General features: G+C 45.4%; 1 protein-coding gene across 4 annotated transcripts in view; it reads right to left on the reverse strand.

The window, feature by feature from the left end:
• Nucleotides 1-744: 744 nt before the first annotated feature.
• The window catches only part of PHF14 (PHD finger protein 14), a 791,087-nt gene continuing 773,888 nt past the window's right edge, over nt 745-17,943 (reverse strand). For 2 of the 4 annotated variants that reach the window (XM_069211832.1, XM_069211834.1), the window contains one exon: nt 745-2,365. In XM_069211832.1, the coding sequence (XP_069067933.1) occupies nt 2,279-2,365 (87 nt within the window). In that variant the 3' untranslated portion in view covers nt 745-2,278. The remainder of the gene's footprint in view (nt 2,366-17,943) is intronic. The other 2 variants (XM_069211833.1, XM_069211836.1) reach the window with 2 other exon arrangements.

Below are 17,943 nucleotides of genomic sequence, written 5' to 3' on the forward strand. Positions count from 1 at the left end.
TATTGTTTGTTTTCCTGAATTATTTCTATTTTGTTGCTGTCTGGAAAAATCATACATTTCTTTGGGGAAAAGCCTCCTCCTAACAGCTATCTGGGGTTAAGCTCACGTTTTCTCGCGTAAACTGTGCTTTGCCTCAGCCAGCTAGTGTAAACTGGTGCAGTCCTTCCTTCCAAATTAATAAACCAAAATCTTACACTGTGACAATGCAAACTGTCACCTTTGTAAACAAAGAACATTTGTGAAGGTTAAACACTACTTTTAGGTCTCGTTTTTCTATATTATTATATAAACTGTTTTGACACATTCTTGACTAACTGATTTTGGCGCACTCTAAGAGGTATTGGCTACTGAGTCGTAGTCCTCAGAGTTGTTTCGAAAGGTCCCTCAGAAGGACAATCAGATCCACGGTGTACTCACTAAAACAGGCCACCAACAATCATCTCTACTCACTGACTAATAATGTTTCTATTTTTCTCTTCGGATTTTAGTGTCAGAAAGATGAAGGGCTGGAGGGTGATATACTTGCTGATCATGCATCTATTACTTATAATTGTATAGGTGTACTGTTCTGCAATAAAAGAACAGATGAAGTGGCAAACAAAGAACAAAAAAAGGCGCAGATGTTGACAAAAGGTCTGTGTATATCTAAAGACAATGCAAATCTTCAGTAGAAACTTGATAAGCAGGTGCATTAATCTGTTTGGATCATCGCTTTAAAAATGTGCTGTCTGGATTCATGGCAGATTGGGGGCATTTTACAGTTTTAATCAGATTCAAGTTCAACAGTATTTAGAAGTCTTTGAAGAAAATACCCACATTTGTTTTTTTCATACCAAACACAAACAAAAGGTACGCGCAGAGCGAGAAAATGCTAAAAGTAGAGTCATTAATAGTTTCTTTTCTGGTGCCACGATGAAGACATAATTTAGATTCCTTAATATAGTTCTTCATTGATGATAAACAAGTAGGTGCGGAAAAACAAAAATGGCAAAGAACCCAACAATGAGAATATTTTAGATTCAGAAAAAGTACAATATACAGTGCTCGATCCAACTATGTCTTGTCAAGCATTTGCATACATTTATATCAAAATTAATGTAGTGGGCTACTGTCTAATTGTACATGTGACTACATCTCACTTTGATCATAACCTCTAATTCAGGATCGGTGACATCTCTTAATACCTTGTCATTTACCTTTCCATTTTAAAGTAGTTCATTTTTCCTGGGTTTTGGATAGTGTCGTCTGTAGGTCTTCATCTCATTATGCTTCAGGTTTCCATATGAGGTGTCATACTTAAAAAGGAAATAACTGGAAAACATGAGGCCCTTTTTCTAAATCTGTTGGGAATGCCGGAGTTCGAGAACCATAAAAGTTGTTGGTACTCGAAGAAGCCCCAATACAAATATCCCACTCACCCACGAGGGCACTCACTTGTACTCTTTCTTCAATTTGTTTAAGTTACTGTAGAAGGGTGCATACCCCCATGTTCACTTCTACGGCTCTCTTGCAGTCCTCTGCACCAACTAGACTCCTGGAATCTAGAGGCACCCACCCAGCGTTGACACAGCCTGCGTAGAACAAGGCACCTTCTGCTACCACAACAACATGGGCATGTGCCCTGGCATCCAAAGGAGCGATGTTTAGGAGGGAAGCAGGAAAATGTGAGGTGGAGGACATGGTAACAAGATACTGTCAATAATCACCAATCACCAACATCTGAAGTATATCACTGGAACTTTTCCAAGGAATCTAAAAAAGAGCTATGGAAAGAAAACTTTATCGAACAACATGGGGTTTACTAAAACCTCGAAGACTAAAGAAAAATATACTTCTGTATCACACTTTTCTTTCGATTTTCTTGAGTGACTGAGATAGGTAGATGGCTATCTAAATTTCTAGGTGGGTCAATAAAGGGACTGCTGCTTTGATAAAATAGCCTCACTCTTTCAAACAACCCAAATACTTAACTCAGTCTGAGCGACCACTTATTTCTTTACTTGCACATTTGGTACCCTGTAAGGAAGTGAATGTGTTACTCCTAAAACAAAACATAGACAATTTGGCATCAAGAGAACCCAAGGCAATATAAAACTATGCATATAAAAGCCAGAATGTTGCTCTTTGATTATTCCGATTCAATGTCGTATTAATGTTATAACAAACTCCTGAGATAAATATGCCTTTTCTTACTGATTATTTTAAAAGCAAACGTAATTAAATTGCTTTACAGTTATGCACCACATCTAAGAAGTGTGTTCCACATATATAACATGTTTCAGATCAATGTTCTTCCAAGTATTTTCATTTTCTTTTTCCATGCTAGTTCCTGAGGGGGATCATTTCCAGCTTCATTATCATCTTCCTGCATAAAAATAAAAATTATATATATTCAATTTTAAAAAATGTGCCATTTGATATGACTGGTATTGCAGAGCTTACAACTGTAACATTCAAACTTCCGTCAAATAGCTCGGATCCTTCATTAAGTGCTAAAATTATATAAGATTACAGTTAAAGGCAAACATTCGTAACTATACTGAGCAATATTTATGATGTTCAGATGAACAACTTACTTACCTTCTGAAATGCCTTTTCTGGTAAAAACTCTATCTCACTGCAGATTCCTCACTTTGTGAATTTCCCGCTGGCACCAGATTGGATCCAGAAACTTCAATAGCAATTCCCTCATGCGTCGACATGTGGCTCTGCGTCGTCAGTTCAGGATGTGAAGTCTGAGCCACTACAAGATTGCTATGTCCGCATGCTGACATCAGTTTCTTTCTGATCTCTCTCTGATAACTGGAAGCAGAGCCAATGAAATCAGTAGTGCAGTTTGCAAATGTTTCAGATTTGAGATCTTATTAATGGACTGCACAAGATCATTCCACAGAATGGGGAGGAGGTTGGGAACATGAGAAATCTGCAGTTAGTCTCTAACAGGATCTCATTAGTAAAGGTAAGTAATTTGTTCTGCTGGCAGAGACTTTTAACAGCAGATACTTCCCTTTGTGAATATGGACCACAACTGTATCTTCATAGGCAGAGGAACTGTGGAATGACTCAGACCAGGAAATCCTGGAAGACAGACTGGGTGAACAGCCCATCCTGTCAGACCTAGTTGTAAAGCAGTAGTGCTTTGTGAATATGTGGAGGAACTCCCACGCAGTGATCTATTAAATGCCCATGACTGGCATAACGCATGCCAGCAGACTGGTAACAGTCCTTGCCTTGGTGGAGTAAGCACTTGCTTGCAAGGTTTGAACACGATGGGTGGGACACCATTCAACAAACCTCTCCTAGCATCCTGAATATTTGGAAAGGGCTTCTCACTGCCAGAATCACACCAATTACTTTGGGAGAAAGATCAAAAGCCATCAACTGCTGCTGCTCAGTCTCCACACATGGAGGTGTAGGTTGTGCAGGCTTAGGTGCAGAACCTGGCCGTGCTATTGTGACAGAAGGTTCTCACATAAGGGCAGCCAGACTGGAAGACGAATACTAATGGTCAGAAGTTTCAGGTACCACATTCTCCTTGCCTAGCCCATAGCAAACAGAAAGACTTTGGCCTGCTCTTTGCTGATTATATTCAGCACTTTGGTCAGGAGAGGGAGGGGCAGAAAGGTATACAGGAGTGCCAACCGCCAATGTGGATGGAAGGCATCTGCCTGGAAGGACTGCTTTGGGAACACCAATGCGCAAAAGTGTGGAGTATGTGCATTCTCTGTGGTGGTGAATAGATTGAGCCAGGATTTTCACCATTGCTAGAAGATGTCCTTGCCCCCTTGTGATCCTGTAGGCACTGGTGGGTGAGTTTGTATGCCATGTTGTATAAAGTTCCTGCAAGGTGTTGGGAGGCCCATGATCGTTCAGCCATTTCCATCGATGCACAGGAACCACAAACCCACTCCACCCTGTTTCTTGCAGTAACACATGGCAGTCGTGCGGTCTGTAAGATTCTGCACTCGTTTCCCCTATATGGGTGGGAGGAACGCATTTAGCGCCAAGCGAATCGCTCCCAAAACCAACAAGATGATGTGGAGTTGGACTTCAGCCAGAGACCAGAGTCCACTGATCTCCGCCTTTCCCAGGAGACATCCCACGCCAGCCACTAATCATCTGTCATGACCATTAACTCAGGGTGGTGTAGGGAGAGAGGTTTGTCTCTGGTCCTATTACAGTTGAGCAGCCACCACTGCAGATCCTTTGCAGTCTTCTTGGACACCTGGATGAAATCTGACAGGCTGCCTTGGTACTGAGCCCACTGAGACTTAAGATTCCCCTGCAGAGCCCACATGTCAGAACGGATCATATATATTTTCCAGCATTTTGGCCATCAAGAATCAGACACTGTAAAGCCTGCCTGTCATCCTCAGGGACACAGTTTCCAGTGATAGATAAATACCATAAAGCAGTCACCTTAAGGTACCACGGTATCTTACAAAATGCATAAACTTGTGAATAAAATGTAAAATATTGCAGATTTATTTTCTGCAGAAGACAATTGGAGCTGTTCCCATTTTTCTCAAAATTATTTCTTATAATTCGTTTTCTTTTTCATTACAAGTCAACATTTCTGTTATATACTGTGACTATTAGCGAGATTAGAATTTAAGTTCATGTATTAATGCATTTATATATTTGTGGTTAATTTTATGCATTCCACAACACATTACTGCAGCCTCAGAGCATTACAGTATTGAGCATGGCAAAGCTAATAGGTCTGGCGCGGCTGACAGATTTTTGGATTTGTCAGTGCTGTTTTGTTATTGTTGTTTGCACTTTGTGTGTGGATGTACTTCTTATCAAAGGGCAAAATGCAGTCATTCACAGTGAAACGTTAGCCAATGGCTGGAGTGGGCTGAACCACTGCTCTATGCTATATGTTGTAGTGAGAGGATGAAAAATGTGAATGACACCACGAGAGACCAATAAATAAGGTGTGCCGGCTGAAAGCCCGTATAAGTATATACTACATATAATTTTAGAAAAATCAAAGATTCTTGACTAACGTCAGATTTAATGATTCAGTAAAATCAACACATATTGGATAAAGCCAGGCTTGAAAACAGAGGGATTATGATTGTAATTCGAAGTCTACGAGCTCGTTTACAGCACAAAATATAGGGGACAAAATGTTATCAAAAATGACTTGGTGGTGCCCTTGTTATGGCACTGCATGAAGACACGTCTGAAGTTCACACAATATGCATTCCACGCTGCTATGAGGCAGTGTGAGGCCGCGTTTAATCAGCCTCCCTTTAAATGCAAGAACTTTTATCACTGTCCTAAAAAATTACTTTTAAAAAAGGTTCTGCCCGTAAAAAAACTGTTTCATGTTTTTGAGACTAGATACTTTTACTCCACCGTTTGATAAAAGACAATAAATTTAACATCAGAGACACTTTATGTGCTGCAGCATCGTATTTTTGCCCCATCTAGCATATTTTCTTGACAGGTCTGCCAATTTTCCAATTACTTGTACCACCATATGTTATCTGAAGATCAGTCAGGTCTAAAATAGGAAACATGAGCGCGTCAAGCAGCAGCATGCTTACAATCTTCCGCAGCTTCAACAGCATGAGTTTTGCTCATAATTCATGGCAGCCTCCTCAGGAACACACTGGGCAAATAAGGTGACATCACAGCGACTGTTTCCATAGGAATGGCTAGTACACTGCGTTATATGTCAAGAGATAAGGGTACCGAAAACTGGTACTGTTAAACAAAAAAAAAGCTAAACAAAAATCGGTTTCATGCTGTAAATTTCTGTATTCATTGGTTATATAAATTAACCTAAATATTAAGTTGTGCTAATCATATTTAGTTTTGGTAACTATACCTTACATGCAGTCTAGTTTAATCGGTAAACCATGCTAAAGCAACAGATTAGCACAACTGATCATTTGGGTTTGAGAAGCCAAATAGTACAAGAGACGCGATTAAAGGCAGTGACAGCAGATGAACTTTGAAAGTGGTGGCAGAATAATATACCTTTCCCAGGGAGCAAAAACACTTTGAAACAATCTTTGGCGAAGTCAGTGAATCTGGCGTTGACTGCAGAACTGTTGGCGTTGCCAATGCTTACTTCAGCTTATTGTTTGTTTACTAGCTCGAAGAAACCAACACGCCGGGTATGTAAATCTATAGCACAAGAAAAAGCCTTCTAAGATGGCTGTCCGTACATGCACGTGTGAGGATGTACCGATACCATCTTGTAATGGTTGTTGTTATTAAGTATAACAAAGATGAAAGACCATTTAATAACCAGTGCTTACGCAGTTTAAGGAGCAGTGGAATAGGTAGCAACCTCTCAGAAGCAGTAACAGGGTAGCTACTGCGGCAGCACCAAACAAAAAGAAAATTAAGTTCATTTTATACAAGGAAAAATAATATTTGTTTTAATAAATAATAATAAAGGAAAAGGAAAAGGAAACTGAAAACGACCAGTTGTGTGTTAGATGTTCACATAGCGTGTGGGCAACTTTGTCATAATGAAGTGAGCCAATGGTATGGTGTCAGAATGTTGTGGTAAGAATAATGCCCAATTTAAACACTGTGTCGTTTTATCACCCAGTTGGAATTGATAGTACAAAATCTACACCCAATGTGTCGATATTTTTGTAACAATGTTTACGATACAATATTTATGCCGGACAATCTTTCCGAAGAAGGTTGACCGACTGTCCTTTGTCTTATGTACGTTGTCATAAGCGGAAGGAAAAAAGTGAATAGCATTAGAACTGAACAATGGTTGAATGTGGCTCAGAGAAACCCTTTCTATGTATGAATACATGTGAATTTCTTAAGGGTTGCTTTGGGAAACAAAAGGTCTTGGAGAACACCAGACCTAAACACAAGGCAAAGGGATGCATTTTGCACCACTACTGTTGCAAACAGAGGTCATGATTCTAAGGAAGCCATTAATTGCTTTTGAATATCTCTTTACCTAATGGAGTTTCTAAGGAAAATGCAAAACATACAATGCAACATTGTTCTAAAGAAGAACAACAATCAGATTCATGCATCAGCTATATTTTGATCGGAGGAGCCCTTTCATTTGGGGGATGTCAATGTTTCCTTGGAATGACGTTAAGACACGCATGTCGTACTATCATCTGGCAGTTTTAAATCATTTAACAACTGTGCCAGTAATTAAAGTCTAGGAGAGTTTAATTTTTATGTAAAGTCGATGCCTCAAGTGAGCTCTTCATAAAGTCACTTTCTACATGTATTTTCACTCTTAATACTGCCTTATTCCACGCGGGGGTTCCATTGTGAAACATGTAATTCTGGCAGCTTTTAAGCCTGCTTGTGGCTCACAGGGATGTCTTGTGGACATGGAATCCATGCACTTGGAAGTATCTGAAGCATCTCTCCACCATCTTTGGTTGTGCTGGCATTAGCAGTTGAGTCAATGTGTCATGGTAAATGGCATGAGAAGTTTTTAATTGTGGTGCAGAAGATATTCTGGAGGTTCCTCCTCTGTGGGTGGAGTAATGAGTTCAGCGAAGCTGGCTAGAGGCAGCACATATAGAAAGACATCCTCCATTATAATAGTTGACAGGAAGATGTTGTTTCTGTAGTTGGAAGACGCTAATGTGATGAAGCTGAACATCCAGGGTAAGGAGCTCGAATGTGTTAGAAGTTAGTTATAACTGGAGAGTGCATGGGAAAATAGTAAAAGGCATATGCGCTTTCTCCTCCTATCAGTTGTGGCTGGTCAGTGATTTTGTAGAAGGGTCTTAGAGACACGTGTGGTGGTGGGTGGTGAACCAAGTTTTCGTATCATGGGTGTTCATATTGGCAGTAAATAGGTGGAGAGGAGGATTTTATTTGTTCTATATGTTAGAGATTATAAAGTGAGCAGCTGCGAGAAAGCACTTGGTGTATTTACACTATTGTGTTTTTCAGGCGTGTGATACAGGGCTTTTGACCTTGGTACAGCTTGGGCCCAAACAAGACTTGTTCGTCTTCATGTGTGCTCTGTCTCGGATGCCCTTGGTGTCTAGAAAAGGAGGAAATGGCAGGTGGCTTTTCTGGTGTCTGACCAGCCAGATGCCTCACGAGAAGGAGGAGGCGGGCATGAGGCCTGCAGGATGTGGCCCCTGTTGGAGTGGTCTCCATAATCTATTTCTTAAACATTTTATTTAGGTGGTGAACCTCAACTAGCCTCTTAAAAGCCTAAGTTGTGGGGCAGACAGGGAACCAGCTAATATCTCACAGTGGGATCAGCTTAGCATCAGATTGAGTTTCTATTAACAGTGTTATAGGAATGAGACAAAACTGCTGGTTATCAACACAGAGGACATGGAGAAAATTAAACAACTGACAAAAGAACCACTATTTATCTCACTGAATGTGCTTAAACAAACGTCAGACCTTAAGTGCACCGGAAGAACATTCCAGGTTTTAGTCTATAACTTAGAGAAGCTAAAACTACACAAGATCATGTTGCTAAGTTTCAGTATTGTCAAGTGGTAGGGTGAAGATAAGCACACGGCTGTGGAAGGTTGGTAGGGTTAGATATGTTTCTGAATAAACCAGTGAGAACAACCGCACAATGGTCTATAGACTTTGCAAGATTTTTTTTTTTTTTTTTTAATGAATCATTTTAGGAGAGACAATACATAGGTAATAGAGACGAAGGTAAGTTTGGGTACATCTAAGTGCTCTCACCACCGGTTGAAACTCCTGGTTCTACACTTGCACTTTCTGTAGGAGATGTTCAGGCAATCTAAGATACTAAGAAGTATACTGCCTTCTCAAAGTTCTGGCGACATTTACAAACCACGTGGGTTCGTGGTTTATGCAGTCACCAGAACCCCTCCTTGGCAATACTGGACCACATTACATGGTTGCATGTTATGTATCATCTCCCTTTAGACACACACACACATTTATATGTACATGCACATCACTGAGCAGTAGTTACAAGCTAAGTAAAGCGACTGAAACAAGATTTAATGAACGTAGCTAACCCAGGAAATTATAACAGGAGGTACATAGAAAGCCGACAGCTGCAATAGATCTAAGTTAATAATAAAAAATACCACTGATGCAAACGACTATAAGACCTAATCAGAGTTATAACTGGGTATAATTATGAGAACATGAAACAAAGAAAAAAAATCAATAAACATTGGGGCATTTTCACAGCAGATGAATACCTTAACTAATATCATTGGATTATAGCTGCAAAACACCTGTAGAAGAGCAGCATAATTAGGAAACCCTTTTAACACACAACCACAAAAACAAACCAGAAAAATATCAAGGCAAAATTCACTTCGCTGCATACCAATACTTTAAAATTTGTAAAAATACAGTCACGACTAGCGAATGTAAAAGACCATATATGGGTAAAATGAGAAGAGTCAAGCATTGAATCATAACTGGTTCAGATTTCACAATATGTATATTTTGATGTTAGGCACTACATTTCCCCACTCGGAAACGGATTCTTGAACATCTTAAGGCCATCCAAAACTTGGACAATACATATTCAACGGTAGGCCATTTCAGAGAAACACATAGTTGGTCATTATGACATTGGCGGTGACTGTTAAAGTGACAGTAATACTGCCAAATTAAGACCATGGCGGTGATAACTCACAGACAGCAAATGTACCACACCAACCATCAGGGCGTTAACACCACTCACCACGGCGGTAGCCATCAACAGCCAGGCGGAAGACAAGGTACCGCCTGCCATATCATGACACATCCAACAGCCACAACTTCCGGGGTGGTACCAATGTCATCAAAAGCCTGGCGGAAACACTGCACAGACTCACCGTCAGAGACACAGAGAAGATCAACGCCGCCATGGAACCGGAACTGAAATTCTTCCTGATGATTTTCTACACCACGCTCCACATGACGCCGACAACGGTGAGTACAGCCAACTAGCACACAAGGGAAGGAGGGAGGAAAAGGAGAGTGACACACACACACGCACAACACACATCATTCACATACACACCATACACACAACCAGCTGCAGACGAAAAACAATGTCATAGGACACACCTCATAATAATGCAAGGACAACAGTAAGGCAGAATTGAAAATGTATTTGCATACTAACAACCGCCATAAGTACCAAAGTGACAAAAAATATACATGAATGATGGTCCAGAAAGGGCCAATGCCCAGTCCAAAGTATAAAGGGCCAAGTCCCAACTTGATCCTGACATTCTCTGCACCAAACTGTGCAGGGGCAACAAGTTGGAAGTGGGAAGGCACCTCAGGGGGTAAGGGGCTGGGGGGCACCTCAGCTGAAGTGGAGAACTTGCCCACTGGTTCTGGAGGGGGCTCTCCATGCCCATTTCCCAATGCTGGGGAGTGCAAGGCCACAGCCTCTGAGGTGGGGAACTCACCCACTGTTTCTGGAGGGGGCTCCATGCCCTTTCCCAATGCTGGGGAGTGCAAGATCACAGTCTCTGAGGTGGGGAACTCGCAAACTGCTTCTGGAGGGGGCTCCTTGTACAACAGTCCCTGGAGGGTGGCCTACATGCCCTCTGCTGGGGGAGGTGCCCCTGGGCAGCCTCTGCGGAAGTGAGGGCTTATTGCCATTCATTGGTGGTTGAGTGGGAACCATTCCTGTCATTGGTGGTAGAGTAGGAACCTCTCCCTTCCTGGCAGGTGGAGTGGGACCCTTCCCTTTCCTGGATGGTGGGGTGGGATCCTTCCCTTTCCTGGCTGGTGGAGTGGGATCTTTTACTTTCTTGCCTCCACGACTAGGAGGTGCCTCCACTGTCCCCGTGGACTGTTTGGCTCAGGTGCTGGCTGGGTCGTTGGGACACTGCTCTTACGGGGTCTGGAGGGGGAGGGAAGAGGTCAAGTTGGGCAAGGAAAAGCTTTCTAGGGACGGTGGGGCGGGAGGAGGGATGGGAGTGGAGGTTGAGGGAGTGGTTGTTGGAGGAGGACATCTGCTGGACTTGGGTGCAGGAGCATGGGCAGTGTGCTGATGTGAGGTGGATGGCTGTTGGGTGTCTGAGTGCCTTCGTCTGTGTCCCTGGGGGGGGGGAGGGGAGGGGCAGACAGGGTGGGAGAAGACACAGAGGACACATGGATGGATGTAGTGGCGGTGCTTGCTAGTGAGGTGTGTGTGCTGTTTGGTGTGGTGATAGTGGAGCTGGCTGTTGGAGCAGTGCATGCAGGTGTCAGTGTGGATGTGACTGTGAGGGAAGAGGTGGAGGAGGAGGAGGGGGAGGGGGAGACAGTGGAGGCAGTGGATGTTGTTGTGTGTGCAACTGTCTGTTGTTTGTGTGAGTGCTTGTGGCCTGAAGTGTGCTGCCTGTGTTTGACCAAGCTACTCATGTGAAGTTTTGTGTGTATGCTTGCATGGGATGGGTTGGTGTTGAGGAGACTGGGACTGTGAAGTGGTAGTTGGAGGGGGATGGTAGGAACAGGGACAATGGCTCCCATCAGAGAGGAGGCCAGAGCCTGAAACAATCTCTGTTGGGACACCAATCCACTGTGCGAGGCCCTCCAGGAATGCATTGCATTGCTGCATCTGGGATGCCAGCCCCTGGATGGCATTCACTATGGTTGACTGCCCTACAGAGATGCTTCTCAGGAGGTCAATAGCCTCTTCACTCAGGGCAGCAGGGCCTGAGGTGCCTGGGGTGAAGGAGATTCCCACTCTCCTGGGTGAGCCGGCACAGGCAACACAGTGAGGGGCAACTGGGAGGGCGGTGCTGGTATGGGGGTGGCGGATGTACCTGGAGCTGGGGTGGTCCCAGAGGTGTCCGCCACCACCAGGGAGCTCCCATCGGAGGAGGAATCAGAGTCAGTGTTGCAGTGGTGCTCCTCTCGTCCTCTGTCCCACTGGTTTCCTCAGCGTCCGTGGACTCTGCCTCCTGGGTCCTGTGGGATGCAGCTCCCTCTGTCGCCCGTGCCCCTGCTCCTCCGCCAGATAATGCAAATGCACACATGGACAGGATGACAGAAGAAAAAAGAGGGGGAGAGAGAGAAAGAGAACACTGAGTCAATTACAGCACCAACACCACAGTTGGCATACACATTACCATCACACATAGGGTTCAGGATCGAGCACAAAGCACCACACTGGCAATCAATTAGCTAGGTGCCACAGTAAGATGAGGGCCAAACCCCACCAACTGCAGCCCTCCTCGGACCCACTAAGCTCTGTCTGACATGGAATACAACCTAGCTAGGTTACCTGAATTTGCTATACACCCATCACTCTTGAGCTGGGTCACACTGCAATGTTTGACCTGGCATTAAGGGGCACCCACTGACTCACACCCACCACCCGAATCCCATGCCACCTACCAATGATTGTAGTTACGCCCACTTTACTCACCCCCTTGTGGCTGCTGTGATGCCCTCAAGCACCCATCCAGATCTGGGTAGGCCACCAACAGTATGCGGGCCATCGGGGGGGTCAGGTTCCGACGGGCACCCCTTCCTCGTTGGGAGGCCATCCCCAACTGGGCCTCCATGGTCTTCCGTGCCCAGAGTCTCAGGTCCTCCCACCTTTTCCTACAGTGGGGGGGTCTGCATGTCCTTGGCGATGGCACGCCACAATCCCTTCTTCTGATGGGCGCTGACCTGCAAAGGTAATACAGATGGGAGGACACCATTACACATACAATCCAGCCTGTCACACATACGGCCCACAAATCCCATTTCCATCTCCATTGGCACACATATCACCAGGGGGCCACCATGTACAGTACCACAGACATACCACTCCCCCCCCCAAAATGACACAATGCTTGCACAAACATCTCCTTGCAACCTTGCCACATGCATCGTGTCCAAGGTGTACTCACCTGTTGGTCAGGTGGCCCATACAGCAGTCCATCCTGGGGTAGGACCCCTTCCACCAAACGCTCCAACTCCTCTGAAGTGAAGGCAGGGGCCCTTTCCCCAGTCATACGGGTCATGGTAGGTTCCAGACACAGGTCACAGCAGCACACACAGTGTAGGTGTTATCCTGTGGAAAGTCAGGAATCAAGTAAGGATTTAGATAGAAAATGGAGGTCACGTCCGCGGTGGTGTACACCGTCACCGCCGCTGGTGATCTGGTGATCCCCATTGGCCACTGTACTACATAGGGCCCCATATTAGGCAATGAGGAATTGCACGGCGGTGCAAGACCACCTTCCGCCACGATGTCTAGCGTCAGCAGAGTTACATCATTTCCACCTGTCCCTAGATACAGGACAGGCTGTCGACATTTTATGGTGGTGGACAAAATTGAGATAATCCATAACTGCGTCATTGCTGAAGATTGCACGTACATTGCCATTCCCACTGTCCCATCACATTAATGCTTTATATACATTGAGGTGGTGGTTCCACTGTTCTAATTGTGACAGCCTACTCACTCTTGTGTCCTTTAGATATCTACCACTGCGGATGAATAGGAGGACGGGGCAAGCACCTATGTACAGACCCATTGTGGACTTGGCTACACTGGAGGACAGGCACACAATACTCACCTATAGACTGGACAGGGCCACAATCACAGAGCTGTGAGCCCAGTTGGAGCCTGATCTGATATCAGCTATCCGTCATCCCACTGGGATCCCCCCTCTTGTGCAAGTTCTATCAGTGCTCCATTTCCTAGCAACTGGTTCTTTCTAAGTGACAGTGGGCTTGGCAGCAGGAATGTCACAGCCGATGTTCTCAATTGTGCTGGCAAGGGTTCTGCCTGCCTTGGTCAAACACATGTGCAGCTAAATTGCTTTCCCCCAGGTGGATGATTTGGCCAATGTGAAGGCAGTATTCTATGAAATGGGACATATACTGTTGGACCTGGCTTTTTGACAGGGACATCCCCAAACTTTTTGCCTCCTTCCTCCTATTTTTTCTGACCTGCTGTTGTTGGCTTTTGACCTCTGAGCACTTTACCACTGCTAACCAGTGCTAAAGTGCATATGCTCTCTGTGTAAATTGTACTATTGATTGGTTTATCCATGATTGACTATTTAATCTACCTGTAAGTCCCTATTAGAGTGCACTACATGTGCCTAGGGCCTGTAGATTAAATGCTACTAGTGGGCCAGCAGCACTGGTTGTGCCACCCACCTCAGTAGCCCCTTAACCTTGTCTCAGGCCTGCCATTGCAAGGCCTGTGTGTACAGTTTCACTGCCACTTCGACTTGGCATTTAAAAGTACTTGCCAAGCCTAGAACTCCCCTTTTTCTACATATAAGTCATCCCTAATGTGTGCCCTAGGTATCCCCTAGAGCAGGGTGCTGTGTAGGTAAAAGGCAGGACATGTACCTGTGTAGTTATGTGTCCTGGTAGTGTAAAACTCCTAAATTCGTTTTTACACTACTGTGAGGCCTGCTCCCTTCATAGGCTAACATTGGGGCTGCCCTCATACACTGTTGAAGTGGCAGCTGCTGATCTGAAAGGAGCAGGAAGGTCATATTTAGTATGGCCAGAATGGTAATACAAAATCCTGCTGACTGGTGAAGTCGGATTTAATATTACTATTCTAGAAATGCCACTTTTAGAAAGTGAGCATTTCTTTGCACTAAAATCTTGTTGTGCCCTTCAATCCACGTCTGGCTAGGTTTAGTTGACAGCTCCTTGTGCATTCACTCAGGCACACCCCAAACACAGGGTACTCAGCCTCACTTGCATACATCTGCATTTTGAATGGGTCTTCCTGGGCTGGGAGGGTGGAGGGCCTGCCCTCACACAAAGGACTGCCACACCCCCTACTGGGACTCTGGCAGACAGGATTGAGCTGAAAGGGAACTTGGTGCATTTCTTAGAGACTCTTTGAAGTCACCCCCACTTCAAAGGCACAACTTAGTATAAAACAGGGCCTCTGCCCTACCTCATCAGACACTTGCTGGAGAAGAAACCTGAACCAGAAACTACATCCTGCCAAGAAGAACTGCCTGGCTGCTCAAAGGACTCACCTGTCTGCTTTCTACAAAGGACTGCTGTCTTGCTGTTGCCCTGCTGCCTTGCTGAACTCTTGTCTGGCTGTGAAAGTGCTCTCCAAGGGCTTGGATAGAGCTTGCCTCCTGTTCCTTGAAGTCTCAGGACCAAAAAGACTTCTTCCTTTCACTTGGACGCTCCGTGCGCCGAAAATTTCGACGCACAGCTTGTTTCGCGGCGAGAAAAACGCCGCACACCGACGCTGATCGACGCGACGCCCTCGGGACGATCGAGACTTCGACGCACAACCTCGCAAGGACAAAGCCGCCCGACTTTCCAGGAGAAATCGACGCGACGCCTACCGTGAGTGCGAAACTTTGACGCACGGCCTCGCAAGGACAACGCCGCCCGACTTCCAAGGAGAAATCGACGCGACGCCTGCCGTGAGACCAAAATTTCGACGCACGGCCTCGCAAGGACAACGCCGCCCGACTTCCAAGGAGAAATCGACGCGACGCCTACCGTGAGATCGAAACTTCGACGCGCAGCCCCGCAGAACGACGCGCAGCCGGAAAATAAGCAGGAGAATCCACGCACAGACCCGGGACATCTGGTAATCCCCGCGATCCACAAAAAGAGACTGTCAGCGCGCCGGAAAACGACGCCCGACTTCCCCGCGTGGAAAAGAACGACGCAAGTCTGTGTGTGCTGAGGAGAAATCGACGCACACACCCCTGTTTCCACGCATCTCTTCTCCTGTGGCCCTCTGAGGAGATTTCCCCCCAGAAACCAGGTACTCTGTGCTTGAAAGACACTTTATTGCTTTTTAAAGACTTAAAGACACTTAATATCACTTTTCAGTGATATCTTTACAAATTCGTATTGCAACTTTGATCGTTTTGACCTACAATTACCCAGATAAATATTCTATATTTTTCTAAACACTGTGTGGTGTATTTTTGTGGTGTTATACTATGGTGTTGTATGATTTATTGCACAAATGCTTTACACATTGCCTTCTAAGTTAAGCCTGACTGCTCGTGCCAAGCTACCGGAGGGTGAGCACAGGCTGATTTTGGATTGTGTGTGACTTACCCTGACTAGAGTGAGGGTTCTTGCTTGGACAGAGGGCAACCTGACTGCCAACCAAAAACCCCATTTCTAACATATACCCAATATTATTGGGGCAACTGATGGAACACATATTGCGTTTGTACCCTCCCCCCTGCCAGAATTAACAGGTGTTCAGGAATCGGAAGAGTTTTCACTCACTCAATGTGCAAATGGTGTGCCTGGCGGACCAGTACATCTCCCATGTCACTACCAAGTATCCCGGGTCGGTGCATGACGCCTTTGTTCTGAGGAATAGCAGCATTCCAAATGTGATGGCACAACTACAGAGGCGCAGAGTGTGGCTAGTAGGTGAGCCTGAGTGCCCAACCAATGTATGTCAGTGTAGGCCTTCTGGTGTTAACCCCATACCATTGTGTAAGGCTAATGTTTGTCTCTCAATACTTGCAGGTGACTCAGGCTACCCAAACCTATCGTGGCTCCTGACCTCTGTGAGTAATGCCAGGACAAGGGCTGAGAATCGTTACAATGATGCACATGGGCGAACCAGGAGAATTATCGAAAGGATCTTCGGCCTCCTAAAGTCCGGGTTCAGATGCCTGCATCTGACAGGTGGATCCCTGTGCTACTCACCTGAGAATGTCTGCCAGATAGTAGTGGCACGCTGCATGTTGCACAACCTGGCCCTCAGACGACATGTGCCTTATCTGAAGGAGGAGGAGACTGGAAATGCCCCTGTGGCGGCAGTGGATCCTGAGGACAGGGAGGATGAGGAGGCAGAGGATGAGGATGTGGACAACAGAACATCAGTTATACGTCAATACTTCCAATGACACACAGGTGAGACAGTGAAACTGACCATTCCTCTGACTGTTGTTTTATCCGCGTGGCTATAGCAGGATGGCATTCACTTCATTTACATCTCAACTTACTGTCACCTATGGCTTCTCATTTTGCAGATGTTGTTGAAATTACAACAGTGTACTGATGTGATGACTACAGACAAGTACAGGTCATTAATTGTATGCTATCACAGTTTTCAGATCATTTGCAAATGATGTGACTGTTTCCATAAAGGCACATTTTTATCACATAAAACACTATCAGTCAAGTTGTGTTCAAGGGTGTTTATTGTAGTGCAAATAATTGATGGAAAAGTTCAATGGAATGGGGTGATGGTAGAGGAAAGTCCAGGGTATTGTTCCAGTCTGTTTGTAGCACAGGTCCAATGTCCAAGGGGTCATAGGAAAGGGAGCAAAGGCAGTTCAAAGTGGACAAGGTGGGACACAAGGGGGACATTCAGGAAGGTCTAATTTCCTGGCGGTGGTCTCTGGCTTCTGTCTGGGTCACAGGGAAAGTTTGAGGGGTGGTTCACCTTCTACAGGAGGAGGGGTGCTGGTGGCCTGTGGGTCCTGTGGCAGGGCCTTCTGCCCACTAGCTGCAGGGCAAGTGGTGGGCTGTTCAGTAGACTGGCTAGTGGTAAGGGCCCACTGGTGTGCTGTCAATTCCTTCATGATGTTGGCCATATCTGCCAGCACCCCTGCTATGGAGACCATGGTGGTGTTGAGGGCCTGCAAGTCCTCCCTGATCTCCTGGTGGTGTACCTCCTGCAGCCGCTTGCTCTCCTGCATGTTGGTAAGGGTCTGACCCATTTTGTCCTCGGATTGTTGGTAAGCCCTGTCAACACCAGAGCAATACGCGCTCTATTGGCGACAAAAATGCAAAAACCCAGCACTCTCAAAACAAAGTAAGTTATGCATTGTGCTGATATGTTGTGGTTTAACCTTTTGCATTGCAGAGTTCAATCCTGAAAACAATATGCTTACAAATACCGATCCTTTGCAATGTTTTGCTGCAGGTTTTCAGAGTGTGTTAGGGTGTGGCCCCTTTCCAGGGCCTTCCAGAGACGTTTCCTGCAACATGCCTGGGCGTGGTTCTGGGCTGGGCCAAGACTCTATAAAAGAGAGCCAGCCCAACTCCCAGTGCTCACTATTC

The sequence above is a fragment of the Pleurodeles waltl genome, chromosome 10, assembly GCF_031143425.1.
Source record: "Pleurodeles waltl isolate 20211129_DDA chromosome 10, aPleWal1.hap1.20221129, whole genome shotgun sequence".
Classification (NCBI taxonomy): Eukaryota; Metazoa; Chordata; class Amphibia; order Caudata; family Salamandridae; genus Pleurodeles; species Pleurodeles waltl.